A 25,434-nucleotide genomic window follows, 5' to 3' on the forward strand; every position below is an offset into this window, starting at 1 on the left:
TTTGTTATGATATCCAACAATTGCGCCAAGTATGGTTCAAATCGGTTCATAACCTGATATAGCTGCCATATAAACCGATCTTGGGTCTTGACTTCTTGAGCCTCTAGAGTGCGCAATTCTTATCCGATTGGAATTAAATTTTGCACGACGTGTTTCGTTATTATATCCAACAACTTTGCCAAGTATGGTACAAATCGGTCCATTACCTGATATAGCTGCCATATAAACCGATCTTGGGTCTTGACTTCTTGAGCCTCTAGAGTGCGCAATTCTTATCCGATTGGAATGAAATTTTGCACGACGTGTTTTGTTATGATATGCAACAACTGTGCCAAATATGGTTCAAATCGGTTCATAACCTTATATAGCTGTCATATAAACCGATCTTGGGTCTTGACTTCTTGCGCCTCTAGAGGGCGCAATTCTTATCCAATTTGAATGAATTTTGGTACGTAGTATTTTGTTATGATATCCAACAACTGTGCCTCATATGGTTCAAATCGGTTCATAACCTGATATAGCTGCCATATAAACCGATCTTGGGTCTTGACTTCTTGAGCCTCTAGAGTGCGCAATTCTTATCCGATTGGAATGAAATTTTGCACGACGTGTTTCGTTATTATATCCAACAACTGTGCCAAGTATGGTTCAAATCGGTTCATAACCGGATATAGCTGCCATATAAACCGATCTGGGATCTTGACTTCTTGAGCCTCCAGAGGTCGCAATTATTATCCGATTTGCCTGAAATTTTGTGCGACGGATTCTCTCATGACCATTAACATACGTGTTTATTATGGTCTGAATCGGTCTATAGCCCGATACAGCTCCCATATAAATCGATCTCTCTATTTTACTTCTTGAGCCCCCAAAGGGCGCAATTCTTATTCGAATTGGCTGACATTTTACACAGGTCTCCAACATAAATATAATTTAATTGTGGTCCTAACCGGACCATAACTTAATATCGCTCTAATAGCAGAGCAAATCTTTTCTTATATCCTTTTTTTTTGCCTAAGAAGAGATGCCGGGAGAAGAACTCGACAAATGCGATCCATGGTGGAGGGTATATAAGATTCGGCCCGGCCGAACTTAGCACGCTTTTACTTGTTTTTATTCACATTTCTACGATGTGAAAATCATTAAGGTTTTTTCCAACAAAAAAGGACATCTCGCTATGTTTGATATTTTCATGAAAATGTGTTTCATTCGCAATCAGAAACAAGTCATAAATATACCTATGGCGAAATTTACTACTCGCAGCTTGTACTTATTTTTCTTTCATCAACAAGTTTGCGAATGTTTTGAGCAGAGTCTAACAGTTTTCGCAGGCCGTTGAGTAGGCCTTTATACAATTGCAACAATTTGCAGTTCGACGCATTGCAGTTGAGCTTGCAAAACGACAGACAGTTGTGAGAGAAATTATGACTACGAAAAATTATTAAATTGGCACAAAGTTCGAAGGTTTTTCATAAAACAAAATAGCAAAACAGTACACTCAAAAACAAGTTCACTCGGACATAAAAATGTTGTACTTAATCTAAGGATTTTGATAATGATTGCGAGCCAAAGAAACGAATCTTCAAAATAAAAATGGTATCTTTAAACTAATGTCGCTATATACTAGAAGAACATAACCTTCCGATTTGAATTTCGATTGCTGACTATTGTTAATTTTACTTCACAGACGACTCTAAAGTCCCAAACGACGACCCAAAGTCAATTTCCTAATTTCCCCTTTGCCTATAGAAATGATATGCAAAATTAAGGATGCATTAAATTACCATTAAAGATAGACATTTTTATACCCACCACCGAAGAATTGGGGTAAACTAACTTGGTCTAAGACCCCATAAGTATATATATTCTTAATCGCCATGACGTTTTAGGTCGATCCAGCCAAGTCCGTCTGTCTGTCTGTCTATCGATCTGTGGAAAGCACGCAAACTTTAGAAGGAGTTAATCTAGGCGCTTGAAATTTTGCAAACATACCTATCAGGGTAGATCGATCGGGCTTGTTAATGGACAATATTGGTCCATGTCTTGATATAGCTGCCATATAAACCGATCTCGGATCTTGACTTCTTGAGATTCTGGATTGTTTCTGTTGTTTCCTTAAAAAAATAGAAAATTGGACATCTTTAAGTTGCCAAACTATTAAGAAGAAAATCGTGTGGTTCGGTTTTCCTGCTTTTGAAATGAAAATAACTTTTGTGCACCTTCACCCCACAGGTATATATGACATCCCAATATAATCAGAGTATATACTATATCTCCCTACTCTAGGAAGCCAGTTTATCGGACACAGCTTGTAGTTCGATCGGTGGTACATTATCAGGCGATTACCTGGCGATTTAAAGGAGTCGAAAGTTTTGATCTCCCAAAGGATTCTTTGTTCAACATATCATATCAGGACAACCTCTTCTAGCGCCATGTCGAAATATTGATCTGAGACCCAACAAAGTATATATATATTCTTGATCGTCTTGACATTCTAAATCGATTTAGCCCTGTCTGTCGAAAGTACGCTAACTTTCCAAGGAATAAAGCCAGGCGTTTGAAATTTTTCACTAATACTTCCTATTAGTGTAAGTCGTTTGGGATTGTAAATGGGCTATATCAGTTCATGTTTTGATATAGCTGCCATATAAATCGATCCTGGATCTTGACTTCCTTTCGGTACGCAATTATTATCCGATTTGGCTGAAGTTTTGCATGAAGTGTTTTGTTCTAACTTCTAAAAACTGTGCTAAGTATAGTCCAAATCGTTTCAGTAAAGGCACATTTGCAATTCCGAACGACCTAAATCAATAGTAAGTATCTGTGCAAAATTTTGTGCAGCTAACTTTACGCATTCGACCACTACCGTGATTTCGAAAGACGGGCCGCCATGACGGATGGGGTTTGATAAATCGTCTCAGATTGTCGAGACGGTCAATAATATACATACTTTATGGGGTTTTAGATAAATATTTCGAGGTGTTACAAACGGAATGGTTTGTTTACCCCCATCCTGTGGTGTTGGGTATAAAAATAAAACGATATAAATTCTAAAGTTTTGCTAGGATTTTTATTGCAATGTCAGACGGACGTATAGATCATCAAATGGCAATTAGCGTAGTTTAACAAAATCCGGCAGATGGCGCTGTGAGGATATTGTTGCTATTGAACCCAACACATTTTTCTTTTGAGCTCCATATCGATTTGGCGTGTATTTGGGGGTTGGGTGGGCACACAAGCACTTGACCCTGAAATAAGATATACGATTCGTGCTCTACTCACAAGTACCTTTAATTTGAACCCTATATGCTTAATCGCGAAGGTGAATATAAGAATCTACACCATCTGTGAAAATTAAAAAAAAAAATCGGTTCAACCGTTTTTGAGTCTATACGTAACAAACAAACGAAGGCAAATTGACTTTTTTTAATATATATAAGAAGAAGATGGGGCCTGATTTAATGCTTCCCGATGCTTTTGTGAAAACTTTGCTAGATGCAGCAACAAAAGTGAATATGAATACGTGAATGGGTTGTTTACGAATGGCGTTTTCATTAAAATGGCTAAAAGGCAATTTCAAGTAAATAAATGAAGTTTTAATGAGTAAAACAACGCATTCACTGGTGTTTTGTTTCTTGTTTTTTTCCTCACATTTTTCCATGGAACAAGAACGGTTTTTCACGACCCCCTTAGTGGGAGCTCCCATTCGGATCCATGTCAGCGAAATAAAGGATCAGCGAGGTATAAAGTGAGACATGAATTATAAGCCAATAAATCGCTTCAGTTGTTGTTTTGCCGTGTGTCAGTGCGTGGGTGTTTGTTAACAAATAAACACCCCAACACCATGCTGTTGTTGTTTTTTTTTTTAATATATTTGCTCGCTCGCTCGCTTGCTTGCTGGCTCATTCAGTCGTCCTCGGCACGGTACGATATGGCTGCGGAGTAGTTCCTGCGTAAAACCGTGTATTCAGGCTGCATAATGTTATAATATATTCACACAATGACTGGAGTTAAAGTAATTTGCAGTTGGCTTATCTCCATTTACGGCTTTGCGTCTTCTTGTGTATTTGTTTCCTGCTTTTTTTCTTTGTTTTCTCACAGAATTGGCTTACTTGTGTGTTGGGCTGTTGTTATTTTATAACTTCATGGGAACCAATAAAGCCTGCCTGAAATGTCAGAAATTTAAGAGCACACACATACGTGCGGTAACTCTTCCTTAGGAAGGTTTCCTGCGGCTACTATTACCGTTGCTGATACCACCCAGCAGTGGCACCACACCGCCAGCAGTTGTTCTTTTGTTTTATTAGCAGCCCAACGAAACAATGTGCAGCAGTGTCGAGTTCATTATGATGTGTTTTTGAAACATTCTCATTTACAGCCTAACACAATGAAGCAAGCAATAGCTGCGACCACAGGATCACTAATAATACTTCCAATATAAGAACATCGCAAATATGCAACTTTCTCGTAATAACGCCATGAGAAATGTCCTATATTTGGTGTGCCGCCATGCCTACAACGTTGAACACATCAAACATCAATAATAACCCAGCGATAGTTTTGCAAATTCAGTTTTCGAATTCGGGTCGAATCTTACATACCCACCACCATGGATCTCATTTGTCAATTTATTTGTCCGATATCTCTTTAATAGGCAAAGAAATAATGGATAAGAATTGATATGCTATTGGAGCTAAAACAAGTTATGAACCGATTTGAGGAATACTTGGTTTGGCTGTTAGAGACCAAACATGTAATTTATTGTCCAAAATTTCAGCGAAATCGGATAAGAATTGCCCCCTGTAATGGCTCAAGGAATAAAATCGGGGGATCCTTTATGTGGGAGCTATATCAGGTTGTTAAAAGATTCAGACCATATTTAACATGTAAATTTAAGGTCATAGAAGAAGTAGTTGTGCAAAATTTCAGCCAAATCGGATAAGAATTGCGCCCTCTAGAGACTAAAGTAATATGATTGGGAGTTTGGTTTATATGGGAGCTATATTAGGTTATGAACCGATTTAGACATACACATATGAAAAGACACAACAAACTACTTATTGCAAAATTTCAGGCAAATCGGGTAATAAATGCGTCCTATTACCACTCAAGAAGTCAAAATAGATGATCGGTTTGTATGGGAACTACTTCAGGTTATGAATCCATGAGAATTGAGCCAACTAGAGGCTCAAGAAGTTAAAATCCGAGATCGGTTTATAGCTTCCATATAAATATAGCAAAAGATGGACCGATTTGGCCCATTTACCCTTCCCAACCGATTTACACAACGCTCCTTCGAAATCGCTAAATCGACTTAGAATTTCAAGACGATCAAGAATATATATACTTTGTTGGATGTCTGATCAGTATTTCGATGTGTTTCAAACGGAATGTCGAAATAGTGTACTCCCATCCTATGGCGGAGGGAATAAAAGGAAGGACCGCTATACCGCGGCAGGACCAAACCTGGAATAATTAAGAACAAACCCAGGCCTTTAGAATCGAACATGCTAACCTCTGCACCGCTGTGGCCTCCATATTGATAAGAAGTTACTTCTGGAAAATTTCAAGAGAATAGCTTCATTCTTTCGAGTACTATCGTGATTTCGACATTTCGATATCATAGATCGATATTTCAAGGTTTTTTAAATAGTATCATTATACCCCCACCATAGGATGGAGGTATAATAACCTAGTCATTCCGTTTGCAACACCTCGAAATATTGATCTGAGACCCCATAAAGTATATATATATATAATCCAGATCGTCTCGACATTATGATTCGATCTAGCCAGGTCCGTCCGTCTGTCGAAACCACGATAGCGGTCGAACGCGTAAACTTTGCCGCTTGAATTTTTGCACAGACATCTAATATTGATGTAGGTCGTGGAGGATAGTAAATGGGCCATATCGGTTCAGATTTGGATGTAGCTCCCATATAAACCCTTCAGATTTGAATTTTTGACCCTCTGGATGCCGTAATTTTTGTCCGATTTTGCATGTAGAGTTCTGCTATGACTTCCAACAACTGTGTCAAGTACGGTTCAAACAGGTCTATAACCTGATATTGCTCCCATATAAACCAGTCATCCGATTTAACTTCTTGAGCCCCTGAAAGCCGCAATTTTTGTCCAATTTAGCTACAATTTTGCACATAGTGTTTTGTTGGGACTTCCAACAACTGTACAAAGTTCGCTCCAAATAACCTGATATATTGTAGCTCCAATGTAAGCCGGTCTCTCGATCATCGTTGTTCCGTTCCTAGAAGCTTTTATTTTTGCTGGTTTGACAGAGTTTGGTATGTAGAATAAAATTATGCCCTTCAAATAAATTTAGTTTGTACAAATTTTTAGCAGAATCCATGGTGGTGGGTTCCCAAGATTCGGCCCGGCCGAACTTAGCACGCTTTTACTTGTTTGATAGTAATATCCGCCATCCTTTGGTAAAACTACAAAAACAACAACTTTATATTAACTTGTCAGACTTATAATGCTATATGGTGCTGTGGTCTGGGGGATGTAGCTGCAAAATCCAGCCTCTGTTCAATACTCATTAAATGCTACACTTAATGCCTCTGGGTATTGTGGCTAGACAAATGGCAAGAAGCACTGCTGTTAGATTGAGGAAGCATTGATTTTTATCAAGCAGCTACTATAGATACTGTGCTATCCTTGATACAATACCCACTTTGCCAGACTGCGTGGATAACGCATTGTCGTAGCCGGAAATACTTCAAACTACATTATCGCTGGTAATAGAAGTTAACAAGTAAAAGCGTGTGAAGTTCGGCTGGGCCGAACTTCGACGGTGTCTCTTTATAACTAGAAAATAAAACAAGGTAATGGGAGATCATAACAAGAAACCCCCATGAGTTTTTCAATATTCTTTGATAAAACTACGCCCTCCAGAAGTTGAAGAAGTATATTCGGGTGATCGGTTTATATGAGTGTAATCTCAGGTTTTGGATTTATTCGGAATATACTTGGTAAAATTGCAGCCAAATCGAATAAGAATTGATCTAGAATCTCAAGAAGTATATTTAGGAGACGCTTTATATGGGAAGTATATCAGGTTATACACCGATTCCAAACATAATTGGTACATATGTAATAGGTCATAGGAAAAATCATTGTACAAAATTTTATACAAATGGTATAAGAATTGTGCTCTCTAGAAGCTAAAGAAGTATATTCGGGAGCTCGGTTTACATGAGAGCTATATCAGGTTTTGAACCGATTCGATCCATATTTGGTACATCTATTGAAGGTCAAAGGAAAAAGCACCCTGCAAAATTTCAACTTGTACTCTCTAGAGGCGGAAGAATATAATCTGGAGATAGGTTTAAATGGGAGCTTTATCTGAACATGGACATATGCCCCAATTACAATCCTAACCGACCAACATTAATAATAAGTATTTGCGAACATTTTCAGGAGCCTGATTTTACTCCTTCGAAAGTAATCGCGATTTCGACAGACGAACGGATGGGCATGGCTAAACCGACTTTAAATGACATAAAGATCAAAAATTCATATACTTTATGGGGTCTTAAAAGAATATTTCGGGGTGTTACAAACGGAATTAATATACGGTAGAGGGTATAAAAGCACTTCTTCTATGCGGATGGTTCCAGACCAAACGAGAGACGACCAAACCGTTTGGGGTGTACTACGATGAACTACTTATTTAAATTGGCTATGTCAGAACATTTGTTCCACTAACCGAATTCCAAGCGAGTCGCACCTTCCCCAATTTCTGACATCTTTGACACCTATTCACATCTGCATCTCGCATAATCTTCTCCTGCAGGATACTGAAGAGATCATACGAGGAGCTGTCTCGTTGTCTGAAACCTCGTTTGAAGAGCTTCTTTTCTATTCTTACTGAGGAATGTGCTTCTGCATGGGTTATTCCGCAGAGTCTTACTAATTTTGCGGGATACCAAACTCAAACATGGCTTGAAATACATTTGAACATATACGACTGTCAAAAACAACTCTGTAGTCAACGAAGAGATGGTAAGTGTTTAACAAATCCAGGCCCCAATTAACTGATTGACTTTAAATTCTAGCCAGATCGCGCAGACGAGCTGATTCATGCACCTTATTAGCGTGTAAATAGTTCAGCCAGCAACCCATCGGCTCCTGTTGCCTTGTTGTTTTTCAGTCAGCTCACTATTACTTGGACCTCATACTGTCTTGGCGGTAAACATTCTACGCCTTTATAAGAGATTTGTTCTGCGGTACCCTCTTCGCTGGCACTATCGAACGCTAGAAGTTGGGAAAAATTTTCTTTCCATATCCCAGGCACACTAGCTGTATCTGTAACCAGACTTCCTTCTTTGTCTCTGCAGGAGCATGTGCCTAATCGGTTTGATGTTTTTAGTTAAATATGTTGTACCTCATTCTGACTACCGTACATCTACGCTCACACACATGTCTTTCCATTTCCCACCTTGGCCTCCAATGATTATTTACCAGTAGGTTTTTGGAAAAGTTTCCCAATTACTGTAGTAGGTATCAAGCTGAGATGCTTAAAATGTATGTGATGCAGTAGCTATGGCAACAATTAAGACTTCAAACTTCCAGGCAGGCATTAAATCTCTGGAGAACATATTTATGAGTTCAAAAGCCGCCTTAACTGCCACAGATTTCTAAAAAGTAAGGCTGAACCGTTCAAAATTCACATGTTCTCGCTGTCGGGCCAAAGTAATATCCCAAGGAATTCTACAGCAAACGAGCTTGCAAGACCAGTAAATACTCTACATATTCCAGCAGAACTGGATTTGATTATAACGGCATGTTAGGTTAGGTTAGGTTAGGTTGAAAAGAGGGGGCAGATATTAATCCGCCCCATGTCACTATGGACATACACCTAAGCCAGTAATCGGCTTGTTGTGCGCTCTAAAAACTATAAAGTAACCTCTAAAAAGAGTATTTTAAGTTAGAAATTCCGTGCTTCTTACAAAATCCTTAATTGTTTTCAATGCCACTCCTCTAATTTGGTTCATGTCTGATATTGTGTCTCCACCTATGTACCGGTATCTGTTGGACGCGAAAGCCAGGCAATGACAAAGGAAATGTTCCAAAGTCTCATTATCTTCCCCGCATGTCCTACACATGCTATCACTTGCCGCACCGATTTTACATAAGTGAGCTCGTAGTCCTGTTATGATACAAATAGCAATATTGACCTCCTTCTTGCTTCCTTTCAGTAAAAGCCTCGTCTTCTCACGATCTGGATGCCCCCATAGGATTTTCGCCGTCCTATCTACCGTTTCCCTATTCCACAATGTTGCATGCGCATTCGTCGCCCACTCCCTTAACTCGGACTGCGTCGACCCGAAAGGATTCGCGTTAACCAAGTTTATTGACGGCAGTCCTCTGGCCTTCACCGCCAAATCGTCTGCCCTTTTATATCCCCGTTATGGCCCGGCACCCAAACGATGCGGATTTTGCCATCCTCAGAGAAGGCGTTAATCTCATTCTTACCTTGCAAGACTGTTCGTGACCTTACCGTGCTGGTTGTTATTGCCCTTATGGCAATTTTACTGTCGGTAAAGATGTTAAAGATAACGGCATATAGGCTTTTCCATAAAAACTAAAGGGCAACGGATAACAGACTCACGAAGTCAGGAATTAGGAACTATGAAGACTCCAAGATTATATTGACCATTCTAAACTCGGAAAGGTCTATCACTTTCCTCTCGTTAGCAAGAACAGAAGTCTCACTCAAGTGTCTGTCATGCCTGTCTGTTTGAAAAACCCCAAATAACTCCCAAAAGAATATGCAAGCTGATGGAAGCAATATGAGGCTCGAACATAAATTCATTACAAGTAGAGAATTATTATTATGCGCCAAGATCTGCGGAACCGCCCGACCCAGAAAAAAAAATAGCCAAAACGAACTGTAGGTCGACCAGAAAAAAATGGGACCCCCATGAAATGCCTTTAGAAATATACAGTGAATCTGATAATAGTATAAGAGACGAAGTATTGCCAAAAAACCTCCAAACGAATATGCAGACCTACCGGGTCTGTAAGTAAAAGGGTGCTAAATTCTACCGGGCCGAATCTTATGTACCCTCCACCATGGATCGCATTTCCGAAGTTCTTTGCCCAGTATCTCTTGACAGATAAAAATTGCCATGCTATTGGAGCCATATCACATTATGTACCAAATCGGATAAAAGTTGCGCCCTATTGGGGCTCAAGAAGTAATATCGGAAGATCGGTTTGTATGGGAGCAAAATCAGATTATAAACCGATACAGGCCATATTTGGCATATATGTCGAAGGTTATAGGCGAAGTCGTTGTACAAAACTTCAGCCAAATCGAATAAGAATTGCGCCCATAGGCTCAAGAAGTATAAATGAGAGCTAGATCAGGTTAAGGACCGGTTTGAATAATTCTTGCAAGAGTTTTTGAAAGTCAAAACAAAAGATTTCATGCAAAATTTTAGTCAAGATCCGAGATCGGTTTATATGGCAGCTATATCAAGTTATGAACCGATTTTGACCATACTTAGCACAGTTATTAGAAGTCATAACAAAACACCTCAGAAAAACTTCAGCCAAATCGGAAAAGAATTGCGCCGTCTAGAGGTCAAGTCAAGATCCAAGATCGGTTAGTATGGTAGCTATATCAAAACATGGACCGATATGGCTCATTTACAATCATATCCGACCTACACTAGTAAAACGTATCTGTGCAAAATTTCAAATGCCTAGCTGTACTTCTTTGTAAGTTAGCGTGCTTTCGACAGACAGACAGATGGATAGACGGACGGGCATGCCTAAATCGACTTAATAGATATAAAATTTGTCGGGTTTCAGATCAATATTTCGATGTGTCACAAACGGAATGACGAAATTAGTATACCCCCATCCTATGGCGGAGGGTATAAAAATTGTCAATGGTGGTTATACACTTCTAATGCTGGCATCATTCGTGAGGTACTTTGTCATGTAAAAGCTTTTCGCCAAAAAGGTGTTGCACTGCGGCACGCTTTTCGAACACTGCTGTAAAAAGGCGGTCCCTTATCTTTGAGCAAATAATATAAGATTGAGATATTTAAATAAATAGTTTTCAAATATTTAGGGAAGAATACCAAGTAAGCTAGTTTAATATATTTGTGTCCTCACAAATTTTGCTGGGTTCGCTGTATTTTCGCACAAATATACACATATTTAGAAAAATATATAGTGGTATGTGTGTTGGTAGGTAGTTTTTCGCTACTGTTATAAATTACCAAGGTATGGCTTCACTCACATCTCTCCAATCTTCCTCTTCATCCCATTATTGATGAAGTTTTTGCCGCAAACAGCAAAGAAGCAAACAACAAATTTCTGAGTTTCAGACAAGAAGAAGAAAAAAAAGACTAAAAGGAATTTTTGCAATTTTCTTTTTGCTTGTTTTCACATAATTTTGGTGTTTTGTTGCTTTTTTTGTTTTTCAGAACAATAAAAAGAAATCATAGGGGAAAACGTTAGTTGTACTGTGGCGATGGTGGCATCAGTTTAGTGGCGGGCTTTCTTGTTTCATGTCGCACGCGATTGCAAATTAACTTAAATTCGAACAATATCAACAATTTCTTTAATGGTCTTTGTTTTGACACCGCTGCCCCTCCACAAACACCCCGCTTGCCTACAAACAAAGGCCATACAATTTGTTTTATATCTAGCTTTTATTGTTATTTTCAGGTTATTATAATTCAGGTTTGCATATACCTATTGCAGATGCTACGGATATCGAACAAATAGTGTTTAATGGTAAATTTAATTTGGAAAAATTGTGTAACACAAACTACTACACAACTTTCGCATTTCTAACTAAATTTAAACTTTTTGTTGTTGACAAAAGACTTAGTTGAAGAAATAAAAAAATAATAACTATCTGGACTATCAAAAGTTTTTTTTACGCTTTATGTTTAGCTTAAATAAAAATGTTCTCTTCATTTCAACCTATTATAAACAACTTAACTTGCCAAGTCCTACTAAGCGTTACATCTTAAATCGATTATTCATGTTCCCTGTTTGCATCGTGACAAGTTAACATCAGACAATATAAAAGTCATTTGTTTGATTAGTTTGCATCTAGCATAGCCTACACCACTACTGTGGTACAGTCGGGTTTGAAAGGGTATCAATTTTTTGTGCGGACATTTTTAACGAAACCTATTTAAAAAAATATTTTCATCTTGTAATTCAGTCTTTTAATTTGTACCTTTTTTATACCAACCACCGAAGGACGGGGGCATATTCATTTTATCACTCCGTTTGCAACACATCGAAATATCCATTTCCGACCCTATAAGTATATATATTCTTGGTCAGGGTAAAAATCTAAGACAATCTAGCCATGTCCGTCCGTCTATCTGTTGAAATCACGCTACAGTCTTTAAAAATATAGATATTAAGCTGAAACTTTGCACAGATTCTTTTTTTGTCCATAAGCAGATTAAGTTCGAAGATGGGCTATATCGGTCTATATCTTGATATAGCCCCCATATAGACCGATACGCCAATTTAGGGCCTTTGGCCCATAAAAGCCACATTTATTATCCGATTTTGCTGAAATTTGGAGCAATGAGTTGTGTAAGGCCACTCGACATACTTCTGCAATATGGCACAGATCAGTCCAGATTTGGATATAGCTGCCATAAAGACCGATCTCTCGATTTAACGTATTGAGCCCATAAAAGGCGCATTTATTGTCCGATGTCGCCGAAATTTGGGACAGTGAGTTGTGTAAGGACCTTCGATATTTTCTTCAATTTGGCCCAGATCGGTCCAGATTTGAATATAACTGTCATATAGACCGATCTCTCGATTTAAGGTTTAGAGGCAATAAAAGGCTCATTTATTGTCCGAGTTCGCCGAAATTTGGGACAGTGAGTTGTGTTAGGCTCTTCGACATTTTTCTGCAACTTGGCTCAAATCGGTTCAAATTTGGATATAGCTGCCATATAGACCGATATCTCGATTCAAAGCCCCATAAAAGGCGCATTTATAATCCGATTTCACTTAAATTTGACACAGTGACTTATGTTAGGCTTTTCGACATCCGTGTCGTATATGGTTCAGATCGGTTTATTTTTAGATATAGCTACTAAAAAGATCAAAATATTGCTATTCACAAGTGAGCAATGACTTGTACTTATTAGTATTTGGTCCAAATCAGATATTTCGATATAGCTGCTTTGGAGCATAAGGTATGCATTTTTCACCGGATTTTGATGAAACGTGTTTTAAGTATTTATGTCCCGAGGTGGTGGGTATCCAAAGTTCGGCCCGGCCGAACTTAAAGCCTTTTTACTTGTTTAGAAAGCACTTAGTTATAAGCAACAAATATTCTTTAAGAGTTTCCTTATGAAAACATCTTTTTATACCCTCCACCATAGGATGGGGGTATACTAATTTCGTCATTCTGTTTGTAACTACTCGAAATATTCGTCTGAGACCCCATAAACTATATATATTCTTGATCGTCGCGACATTTTATGGCGATCTAGCCATGTCCGTAGGTCTGTCCGTCCGTCCGTACGTCTGTCTGTCGAAAGCACCGAAGGAGTAATGCTAGCCGCTTGAAATTTTGTAAATGGGCCATATCGGTTCATGTTTTGATATAGCTGCCATATAAACCGATCTTGGGTCTTGACTTCTTGAGCCTCTAGAATGCGCAATTTTTATCCGATTGGAATGGAATTTTGCACGTAGTATTTTGTTAAGATACCCAACAACTGTGCCAAGTATGGTTCAAATCGGTTAATAACCTGATATAAACAGTTCTGGGGACTTGACTTCTTGAACTTCTAAAGGGCGCAATTCCTATCCGATTTGGCTGAAATTTTGCACGACATATTTTATTCTTACTTTCAACAAATGTGTAAAATGAGGTTCAAATCGGTTCATAACCTGATATAGCTGTCATATAAACCGATCTGGGATTTTGACTTCTTGAGCCTCTAGAGGTCGCAATTATTATCCGATTTGCTTGAAATTTGGTACGACGGATTCTCTCATGACCATCAACATACGTGTTTATTATGGTCTGAATCGGTCTATAGCCCGATACAGCTCCCATATAAATCGATCTCTTATTCTTATTCGAATTGGCTGACATTTTACACAGGTCTCCAACGTATAATTTAATTGTGGTCCAAACCGGACCATATCTTTATATCGCTCTAATAGCAGAGTAAATCTTTTCTTATATCCTTTTTTGCCTAAGAAGAGATGCCGGGAAAAGAACTCGACAAATGCGATCCATTGTTTTACTTGTTAAACAATATTTAGTAATATATTTCCAGATCTCACAATTGAGACAGCTGGGTCCGAAAAGGTAAATGAGTTTGTTTGTAACAACAAAAAGACGAAGAGGTAGACCTATTGAAAAGTTTACAGTAAAAAGTTTTTATCTAGCTTCAAACATTTTAGTCGAAGACCACGAACTTTATTAAGAGTTACTCAATTTTCGAATTTTTTAGAAAAGATTTCCTTGTGTGGAAGATTTTTCACTTGATAATAAAGTATTGTTATTTTAAATAAAAGTTTAATACAAGTCAAAATAACTTTGAATCTTAGCAAATTTACTTTGGGACAAAGACAACGTAAGACCTTAGCTTAAAACAGATTAAAGCCTAACAAAAAGGAAGACATTTACAAAGTTCAAAGTTTGAAATCGAAATTTTGAAAAAAATAAATTGAGAGTCAAATATAAATTAAAACCAGTAACGAACTAAGTGGGAGACATATCTAATTCTGACCTACTTTGATAGACCTCGGCGGATGTTTTCAGATGGGTTATTAAGCAATCCGTATCAAATTTCGAGCAAATATGTTCAAACTGTAACAACTACAGTTGACAAATGACATCATTATTGCAAATTAACCAAAATCTGACGAACATATATAAGGGAGCTATATCCAAATCTGAACCGATTTCGAACAAACTTCTTAGATATTGTGGCAGTCGTCGAAGAAAGCGTTTTACAAAATTTTGGGAAGATTGGTCATTAAATGCGCTCGCAGTGGCTCTAGCAGTGAAAATCGGGCGATGAGAGCTATATCTAAATCTAAACCGATTTCTTTGAAATTCATCGGTAATGTGGAGAGTCTAAAAAAAATGTTTCGATTGAATCGGTTAACAAATGAGCACTTTATTGCAATAATTCTAAAAACCGGACAAACATGTATATGGGAGCTTTGTCCAAATCTGAACCGATTTCAAGCAAACTTCTTATATAATGTGGTACTCGTGAAGAAAGCGTTGAGCAAAATGTTGACAATATTAACCAATAAATGCGCTTGCAGTGTCTCAAGATGTGAGAAGTGATATATGACATATATGGCAGCTATATCTAAATCTAAACCGATTTTATGAAATTCACCAGTAATGTCGAGAGTCAAGAGAAAATCCTTCTTCCCAAATTTCGATAGAATCGGTTAACAAATGACCACATTATTGCAATATTAGTCCAAATCGGACGAACATATACATATATGAGAGCTGTATCCAAACCTGAATCGATTATTTCCAATTTCAATAGGCTTGGTCTGTACGCCATAAAATGTATATGCCAAATTTGAAGACGATCGGATGAAAATTGCGACCTGTAGTTTGTACACGAATTAACATGGACAGACAGACAGACGCAAGAATCAGCAAGTGATTCCAAGTCGATCGGTACACTTATCAGTGGGGTCTATGTCTCTTCCTTCTGGGTGTTACAAATAAATGCACTAAGTTATAATACCCTGTATCACAGTAGTGGTGTAGGATATACAAATATTTATGTGAATAATCTGTTTTTTGAATGTAGTGCATTGCGTTGTCAAGTGGAAAGTTAAGGATCGGAGGGGGAAAGAGGTAGTAGTGTTTGTTGTCATTAGTTTTATATTGCTAGATATCATAGTCAGTTAGAAAGATATTGGCAGGAAGCCGATTCTACATATGAACAAATCGAGCAAGAAAAGAATTTTCTCTATAGCGCATGGTCCGATCAGCTGCCCAATCAATAACAAACGGGTCTGAGTTCCTGGAAAGTCTAGTATTTCTGACGAACATCTTTACATCAGGAATAATTAACACGATTAGTTAACAATTCCTAAAGAGTGAGAAAATAAACGTTGTGCGAATAAAACTAACTACTCGTGAGTATAGATAAGAAGCTTACAATCCAGGTGGAGTTAGTAATTTTCCTTAAACGATTATTTTTGAAATAAGCGAGAATTTTACTAAACATTGGCAAAAACATATCATCGTTGACGATACCTTTCCTGAAATGTATTACTGAATGAACTATTTCAAGAAATAAAGATTTTTAGTTCAATATAACTAAAACGTTCATTCCCATTTCTTGAGTTCACTAATACATGCTCGAAATTAAGAACAATTTAATAAACACTATTTTAATGGTGAGACATTGTGTCTATAAATAGAACATGACAAAGCTGAACAAAATAAGCTTTGCCTTCTTTATTGAAAGGAAGTGTTGTTAGTAAATATTGTAATGGGAAAATAGTCGAAGACTCAAACAATACTGAAGTGGATGAATGCGTAGAGCGTCTGCTTTGTAAACAGAAGGTTCTTGGTTCAATACTCGTCTGGGACAAAAGGTAAAGTTTTATTTAATTTATAGTTGCAATGTTTCGTATTAAATTTGTATTCTTCACCATAGGTGAGCAATTGATAGCGTGGGGATGGGAGACAGGCGGAGATAAATGGGTTGAGTAATTAATATTTGTCCAATTGGATGCTCCGGAGCGTTCGGAAACGCGATTTTTCAATAATTTTATATTTAATTTTTAATGCTCCTTAGTTCCAATTGTACCTGTGGTAAGTTAAAAATGGGCTAATACTTTGTATAAACAATTTCATAGCTTTAAAGGAATTGTTGAACTCGCAACGACCATATTATTCTTTAGCGCCATAGGAAGTTCAATATTTCCCAAATTAAGTTCATTTCAATATTTTTTGAGTGTGAATGCGGCCCAGAAGTTCCCATACATTTGAATGTCATTCCATCTTCGGTCTGATGTAGGTAGTTTCGATATTGAGAAGGTCAGAGGGAGTAAAGTAATTCTTGCACCGATTAAGAAATCCTAAACACTTGGATGCTTCTTTCAAGAGTTAATATACATGGTTTGATCAACGAACATCACATTGTATCTTCATGCTCAGAACATCAAGATAATCTGACTCATCAACATCCATATAGGGTGACAAATTATCGATATTCGCCACGTTCGATATTTTTAACAATAAATATCGACAGTATCGTTGCTATCATCAATTTCTTATCACCTATATTTAAAACGAAAATGAGAAGTATAAGTTCAAGACACCGGTTTATATAGAAGAAATACCAAGTCATAAACTGATTAAAACCAAATTATATAAAGTCAGTAGGATTTAATAAGGGAGCTATATCTGGTTATGACCCGATTCGAAAGATACTTGAAATATTCAAAAAGAAGTACGATTGAAAAATTTATGATTAGGATACATTCTGGATCGAATAGCTAATTTTTTGTTGAATTATGGAAAAAATGGAACCTTGCCGATAGTTTCGATGGGAAAAATATCGATCAATATTCAGACAAAAACTAAAGTATCAATAGTGCCATCGATATTTTGCTAGCTCTACATCTATGGCGTCGATAGATTTTGATGATTGCATTGAGTCAGCGTATCATTTGTGTGAATGTGTTGAATGATTATGAAGGACAACGGCTGCTGTCATCCACAAATGAGTAGATTGGACTCGAAATCTGGCTTAATAGACGGTCAATGAAAATGAGAACAAGTAGAAATGTGCTATATTCGGCCGGGCCGAATTTCACACATTTAGGTTTGATACAGTATCCTCTGAACGGATCTATTCATAACGAGATTAAATTAGGCTAGACTACAGTGCTTTTTTAAGCATAATTTTCGTCAGATCAACTGCAATTTGTAATTTAACTACCGCCGACCTTCAATTCAATGTTCAACGAAACGTTCATCAACTTAATAATTATACGATTCCGTAGAGAACTAAACGTGTTAGTGCAACTTGTAAGCCCTGGTTTGACTAGACTATCACAGATTATACTGTCGAAAGAGATAGAGCTTATAACAGGTGGAGTTGGAGTTGTATAATGTATTTCGTCACGCTCGGAGACGAGTAACGACTTGTATTAACCTTGATAAGACTGATTTAATTCTGCATTAGACTCCAAGAGGCGCCCCGGCAGCCGAGTTGGTAGCATGCTTGGATTACCAGTGCAGGGGTCGTTCGATTTCCGCCAGAAGCCTTGGTCTGTCGCTACTGTGGTATTACAATGGACTTAAAATTGTCTAAGTGAGTCTGTAAAGGACTGCCACACTTACCTAACCTAGACTCCAAGAGTAAGTGGAGAGTCTTTCAAGAGATTGGTACTGGAAATCTAAGGGTTTGTTCCTCGGTTCAGTTTGATGTGGATAATCTTAACAAATCTTTCACAAACCTGGCAACCATTCCTTTAGACGTATCCGGCTGGGGATGTATCCTTCAAACGATCTTTTGAATTTTGCTGCGGTACCAACGATGATGTTTTTCATGTTTTTGGTAAAGTAAAATCTAATGTCATTGGTGCTGACGGCATTGATCCGTAGTTCATTGGTATTCTTCTTCCCTATCTTTTACCTTACTTGACTTTTTTTCAATACTATATTATCCACTAGTATTTTCCCCGCTCATTGAAAACATTCTCAAGTTGTCCCTGTCCCGAAATCTAATATGGAATACCGTCCCATCGCGATTTTACCATTTATATCTAAAGTCTTATTATTTCTGAATAAGGTTATCTATAAACACATACCAAGATATCTATTTAATAGATTAAAATTGGAATTAATAAAATTATTTGATTTGATATGCATAAATATGTGGTTCGCAAGCTTTATAAAAAATTATATATTTTTTGTATTAGGTTAAGTTGGATATTTTCTTGATAAATATGTGGTTCGCAAGCTTTATAAAAAATTATATATTTTTTGTATTAGGTTAAGTTTGATATTTTCTTGATACTTGTTGTCCTGCACTATAATTTATAAAATTTTGTCTTGTTGTACAGGAAGAAATAAATAAACAAATAAAGGGTTTTTGGTTTTGCAACAAAACAAACGTCCTTTTACCGTAGGCGTAACTGCTAAAGGGTTTACAAGAAACAAAGTTAGTTACTTTCATTAATGCTACACAGAAAGAAATATCACGAAATTGTTTCCAATTAAACATTTAATTAAATTACAAATGTTTTCAATTCAAAAATTAATTGAACCAATCGTTTTTTAATTGAATCCAGATTTCTTTTTCAATTACGATCGTGATTGAATTTTTTGAAAGTTTCAATTAAAAAATTAATTGATTCAATATTTTTTTTTTTTTTTTGAATCTGAACTTTTTTCAATAAAACGGAAAAAATCTTTGTGATTTTAATTTAATCGGGAATTTTTTAGATCCTTTAGCACTCTTATAATTGTCCATTTTTGAATAAGTCTAGCAACTAGAAATTTTGATAAATACATTCTATATATGAAAGATAAAACTACCCCACAAACAGTACTTTTTTAAATTTCTAGACGCAATTCGATTTTTTTATCAAAATGGCATAACGGCTCTTTAGCATGGATCTAATTATAACATATTCTAGATAAATGTTTTGCTGTTGGGGTTTTCCCCATTACACGTAATTTATAAAGTTACTGCAATAAATAAAAATAATTACTGTTAGTCTATGTCGATAGTTAGACATAAACCAGCCCCAAAATATATTCCGTTGCTTTCTTGAGAAAATCCTCGGAAGTGTTTTGTTTCAGAGGAGTGATCATGGACCCAAAAATAAACCTCAAATTCGTGTTCCAGGAGTTTTACATATGTGAAAGATGTTGCATCGAAATCGTGGATGCGCCCTATACAGCACGCTTTTCACAAAAATTTGAATATAACATTTGCATATTACATTTTTAATTGATCCAACTAATAAATTAATTGGATATTTCAGCAATTTCAATCATTTTTAAATTGGATCAATTAAAAAATTAATTGAAAATTTTAATAATTTTTTTAATTGGATCAATTAAAATTTAATTAGAAATCTCAAAAAATGTCTATCATTTTTATAATTGAATACGCAATTTTTTAATAGAATTTTTTTCAATCGCCTTTTTCAAAACGGTGATAGATATTATCATTTTCGTGATTGAAGCAGTTTCAATTAAAAAATTAATTGGATCAATTAATTTCGTGATTGAAACCGATTTTTATTTTTTTTTTACACAGTTGCAATAAAAGAAAAACTTCGTAAAACAAGTATTTTGTTTGTGATCACAATATCTTAAACGTATATATATATATATATTTATAGATATTTTAGCCATTTGAACTAATTTTGCAGTAAAGTTGTCATATGTCAATCAATTCTTAAGACTTCATAGAAATGGATCAGATTTAAACATAACCCAAAAATAGATTATGGGGCCCGATCTTAACTTCAAGTGGGTAAGAGTTCTATTTCAGATACGTATTTCTTTGAAGTCTTGTTTAAATAAGGGGACTTGATCTTAGAGCTTTTTAAAAATTGTTCTTTAATTTATTAAAACCAACTGAATCAATTTGTTCCTAATGGCTGGTACTCTGTTAGTTGAAAACACATGTTATGGGGGAATATCCTGCCGAAGGAAATCAGCAAGATTTATTGCTTCAAAATCTTGTATTTAAAAAAAGTAATCACGAAAAAATTTCACGAAAGCGAACATAAGCACCGCCCTTAATAAAATAATTAAAAACCCATTTCAATATCCTTATTAAATTTGTATTCAGCACAATAATAAATGATTGAACTAAAAGGAAATCCTAACCATAACAATATAATTTTTATTACATTTAATTTATATTTCCTTACAAGCGAAACCCAATACCAAACACATACATATATATGCAAACATGCATAGCATTTAATAAAATCTTTTTTTTTTTGGTAACAGTGATTTTTATGTAACGAATTGAATTGCTCTATACTTAGAATGAGAATATAATGCCACATAAAAAATTTCAAGCATCAATAAAAGCGAAAATGTAAATAGATACATTTTATGACAAACCATAAATATGACAATTAGTTTAATTGCGAATAATAAAGAATAAAATCAAAGTGGACGACATTGCAAAGCAATATCGACCTGCATACATACATACATACATTCATGTATACGTCATTGCAATTCAATAGCGATTGTAAATAGCCACAAGTATGCATTTGGCATACAAGAACTTTGTAATACACATGTGTAAATATTTACCACTAATCGTACTCTAATAACTCCAATGATTTAAGCCAAACCAACCATCCACCATAAAGCAAGTAATCAACCCATTTTCACCAACCCACGTCTTACTATTTTGATGTATTATATTTGTATATATATTTGTGTGTGTGTGTGTGTGTGTATATTGAAATTACAGGGTCCACTTTACAATAACGCCCACAACTACCAACAGCAGCTCCACCACCACCTCAACCAACAACAAAACCAACCTCATACACCTTATAGTAATTCCACTAGCACTCATAACAATAACCATCCACGTGAAAGTATTTCACCCTATTACCAGAGGCAACAAGGCGAAGATCTCCCAGAGCCTTTTCCCCCTCAAACTCCAGAAACACCCATTGTATTGGTAGACAAACAATTCAGCAGACTCGCCTCCCAAGAGCCAATGCCAAAGAACAACAACAGCAGCTTCGATGCCTCGTCCCCGGCGGCCGCATCTGCTTCGTACCAACCGGAATGGCAAAAGCCAAGAGAAGAAGTGGCCCCTACATTTAATCAGCCATCCCAATACTATCAACAGCAGTACCAGACACCAAGGTATCAGCAAACAGCTCAACATCAACATCAGCAACACCAATACCAACAACAGCAAACCCAGTACCAACCGCAAAACCGGGAGACAACTCCCGGTGGTGGCTGGAGCAATGTGCATAGACCACAACCTAAGCAGGAATTTGCATATGCAAAACCAGCAGGTGATGTAGGTCATGATGAACCAACCGGTCCTGCTACTCCTATTTATCAGAAACAGTTTGAATCCTACCACAAGCAACAGCGTCAAGAAACATACCAACACCACCAACATCACTCGCAGCAAGAGTATCACCAGCAGGTACTAGTGGATGCACAAATAGCAAGCAAGGCATGCTTAGAAAAGCTCTCTTGGGCAGCTTTTGAGTAGAATATTTTATAGGAAGCAGAATGAGAAGACTTGCAAAATTGTTGCTTCTTCATGGTGCGTTGTTAGAGCTTTCTTTTTTCTAGGAAGCTTTTTTCGAGCAAGTTTTTGGTGAAAAGCACTTTGCAAAGTTTCTTATACACCCAGAGAAATTACCACGGTCTGCTGACATTAAAATCAAAATTTTAAAAAATCAACATTTTTTAACTTCTTAGCAACAACTGAAGCATTTGCTATATATTAATAAAAAAAATTATAAAAGCAAAAAAAAAATATAAAAGCATGATTCGGCCGGGCCGAATCTTATAAACTCTCCACCATGGATCGCATTTGTCAAGTTCTTTGCCCAAATCAGTCCATGTTTTGATCTAGCTGCCATATAAACCGATCTACCGATTTCTTGAGTCTCTTGAATGTGCAATTCTTGTTCCATTTGGCTGACACTTTGCACAAGGTGTTTTGTTATGACTTTCAACAACTGTGCTAAGTATGGTACAAATCGGTTCATAACCTGATATAGCTGCCATATAAACCGATCTCAGATCTTGACTTATTGAGCCTCTAGAGGTCGAAAATCTTATCCGATTTGTGTGGAATTTTACAATTATGCCAACTATGGTCTAAATGGGTCCAAAACCTGATGATAGCTCCCATATAAACCGACTTGATTTGGCTGAAAGTTTGCTTGATGACTTTTATGATTTTCAACCTATTTGCCAAATATAGTCAGAATCGGTGTATAACATGATATAGCTCCCATATAATCGGATCTCCCGATTTTACTCCTTGAGTCCCTTCACCCATAGAAATAATCAAGAACAGCGTTGTGAAAACCAAAGAGCGTAAGAAAGAAGAAGAGAGGGTTTCTGCTTTATCTCGCCTATACCGTAAAATAACTCGCGTTAAAGACACAACCTTTTCCATGTATTCCAATTGGATTCACATTGAGGGTTGCAACATTTTCGGGTTATTCTGTTTTGATTCGGGCATTCGTTTGAACATTTTCTCGTATTTTGCTTTGTTTCTTTGCAACCGAAAGTTGGAATAAAGGAAAAACGAAATATCGTAAGCAATTCAAACATGTTGTGTCTTTAAACTTTGTCTCTCGTCATCCCGAATTGGGCTCTAATGCCAGCGCTTCTTCTTTCTTAAGCTCGTTGGTGGAAACGACCACATTCGTTCTTAAAAGTGAATCAACACATCAAATCTGCTGAGTATCGCATCAGTGTTCCATATATCACGTTGAATGTTTACATATACCACATAGCACATCAAAGAGCGTAAGAAAGAAGAAGAGAGGGTTTCTGCTTTGTCTTGCCTGTACCGTAAAATAACTCGCGTTAAAGACACAACCTTTTCCATGTATTCCAATTGGATTCACATTGAGGGTTGCAACATTTTCGGGTTATTCTGTTTTGATTCGGCCATTCGTTCGAACATTTTCTCGTATTTTGCTTTGTTTCTTTGCAACCGAAAGTTGGAATAAAGGAAAAACAAAATATCGTAAGCAATTCAAACATGTTGTGTCTTTAAACTTTGTCTCTCGTCATCCCGAATTGGGCTCTAATGCCAGCTCTTCTTCTTTCTTAAGCTCTTTGTACCACATTGCACCACAGCCGGCTATGTATACACAATGTTTTTGAGTCATTTAAACTTTAGGTTGGAATTCATACACATTTTGTAGGGATGATGTTCATAACTGTGGGTCCATGAAACAACAACGCGTGTTCACAAAATCATCCACGCTTGTTAACAATATGTCCAACAACGTCTGTTTATGATGACAACATTGGTGCATGACTTTGCAACGTCTTTTTCTATCAGTGTATAGGGCTATCCTGATATAGCTCCATAATCTGATATAGCTCCAATAGCATGGCAATTCTTATCCATTATTATTTGTTTGCTATTAAGTTATACCGAGCAAAGAACTTGACAAATGCTATCCATGGTGGTGAGTAAATAAGATTCGATCCGGCCGAACTTAGCACGCTTTTTATATTACAACTTAGTCATTTCGTTTGTAAAACCTTAAATTATTGGTCTCAGATCTCAGAAATATGGTTTCATTTGACAACTTTGTATTGAAATTAGGCAATTTTTCAATTAATTGTAAGTTGCAATACGAGTAATGGGACGGCGGACTCGACACCAACTCTAAAATTTTGCTAAATATGTCAGATAGAATGAAAACTTGCAGAAATCCTATCAAAGATATTGGAAGAAAAAATATTTTACTGTGCTACAATCATGGCGGTATAAAAGCTTAACTGCGTTATAGCAAGCATTATTTGTTCAATATTGGCTACAAAAAAAAATGAAACACGAAAATGGACTATTGGCGTAAAACACATGGCTAAGTTTACACCACTGAGGGTGTCAATCGGACTACCAAAGCTTTTAGAGGCGGAAATACTTTTCTGTGCTTCAGCAATAATAGTAGTAGAAGCCAAGCATTTAGCAACCATTATTTGCTTTAAAAATGATCCTAAACATATCAAACAACTGAATTTATGCTATACTAACAAATACAACAGCTATTAACATTTTTTGTAAATAAAGAATCTAAACAAAAGCATTCTTCTGGGAAAAGAAAATTTTTCTGAGACCTTGTGTCACAACTATTTTGGTACTTATTAAGATATTCGTTGGTAAGTCATTTTAGAGTCCAACAAATATGGGCAAATTAATTTTCTGATCTTAATTGAAACAAATAATAGTTCGTTTCTCATTTTCCTGTTAGAATTTGTGGAATGGATACTCTTCTTGTTAATGGCATTTATTTTTCTGAATATATTCTTATACCTTATCCTATCGATGAATGTTAAACGGCAGATGGGTGCCGGTTAGTGAGTTATCGACCCAATAAATGAAACAATCAGTTGTTTTATTGTTTACCGATTGATGTGTAATAAAAGATTTGTTTGCGTACTTTTCCAGTTACAATTTACCCGTCAAAATTTGCTGGGGAGTAAGAAATTTTCGCGAGGGAAAATCTCTAGCTGAGATTTGCTAGCTCTCATTTACAAAATTCTCCAAACGTGTTTACCCTCTTTTACTGGCAAACGAAATGACTTATACTATGGTCTCCAACATTCTATTGTCTATATAGTCTATAGCCTGTTATAGCTAAAATTTTTATCCATTATCATTTGTTTGCATATAAAGAGATATCGGG

General features: G+C 36.6%; 1 protein-coding gene and 1 long non-coding RNA gene across 4 annotated transcripts in view; one reads left to right on the forward strand and one right to left on the reverse strand.

The window, feature by feature from the left end:
* Window positions 1-2,195, reverse strand: part of LOC106093292 (uncharacterized) — a 58,205-nt gene extending 56,010 nt beyond the window's left edge. For 2 of the 3 annotated variants that reach the window (XR_009396433.1, XR_009396432.1), the window contains exons 1-2: window positions 1,993-2,194; window positions 1,813-1,929 (exon numbers count right to left, since the gene is read on the reverse strand). This is a non-coding gene — a long non-coding RNA (uncharacterized LOC106093292). Of the gene's footprint in view, window positions 1-1,812; window positions 1,930-1,992 lie in introns of all 3 variants that reach the window. The other variant, XR_009396434.1, reaches the window with a different exon arrangement.
* LOC106090296 (uncharacterized) overlaps window positions 1-25,434 on the forward strand; it is an 878,040-nt gene that overhangs the window by 841,065 nt on the left and 11,541 nt on the right. The window contains exon 6 of the mRNA XM_059360384.1: window positions 21,489-22,190. Within this exon, the coding sequence (XP_059216367.1) occupies window positions 21,489-22,190 (702 nt within the window). The remainder of the gene's footprint in view (window positions 1-21,488; window positions 22,191-25,434) is intronic.

Source organism: Stomoxys calcitrans, chromosome 1 (assembly GCF_963082655.1).
Source record: "Stomoxys calcitrans chromosome 1, idStoCalc2.1, whole genome shotgun sequence".
NCBI lineage: Eukaryota > Metazoa > Arthropoda > Insecta > Diptera > Muscidae > Stomoxys > Stomoxys calcitrans.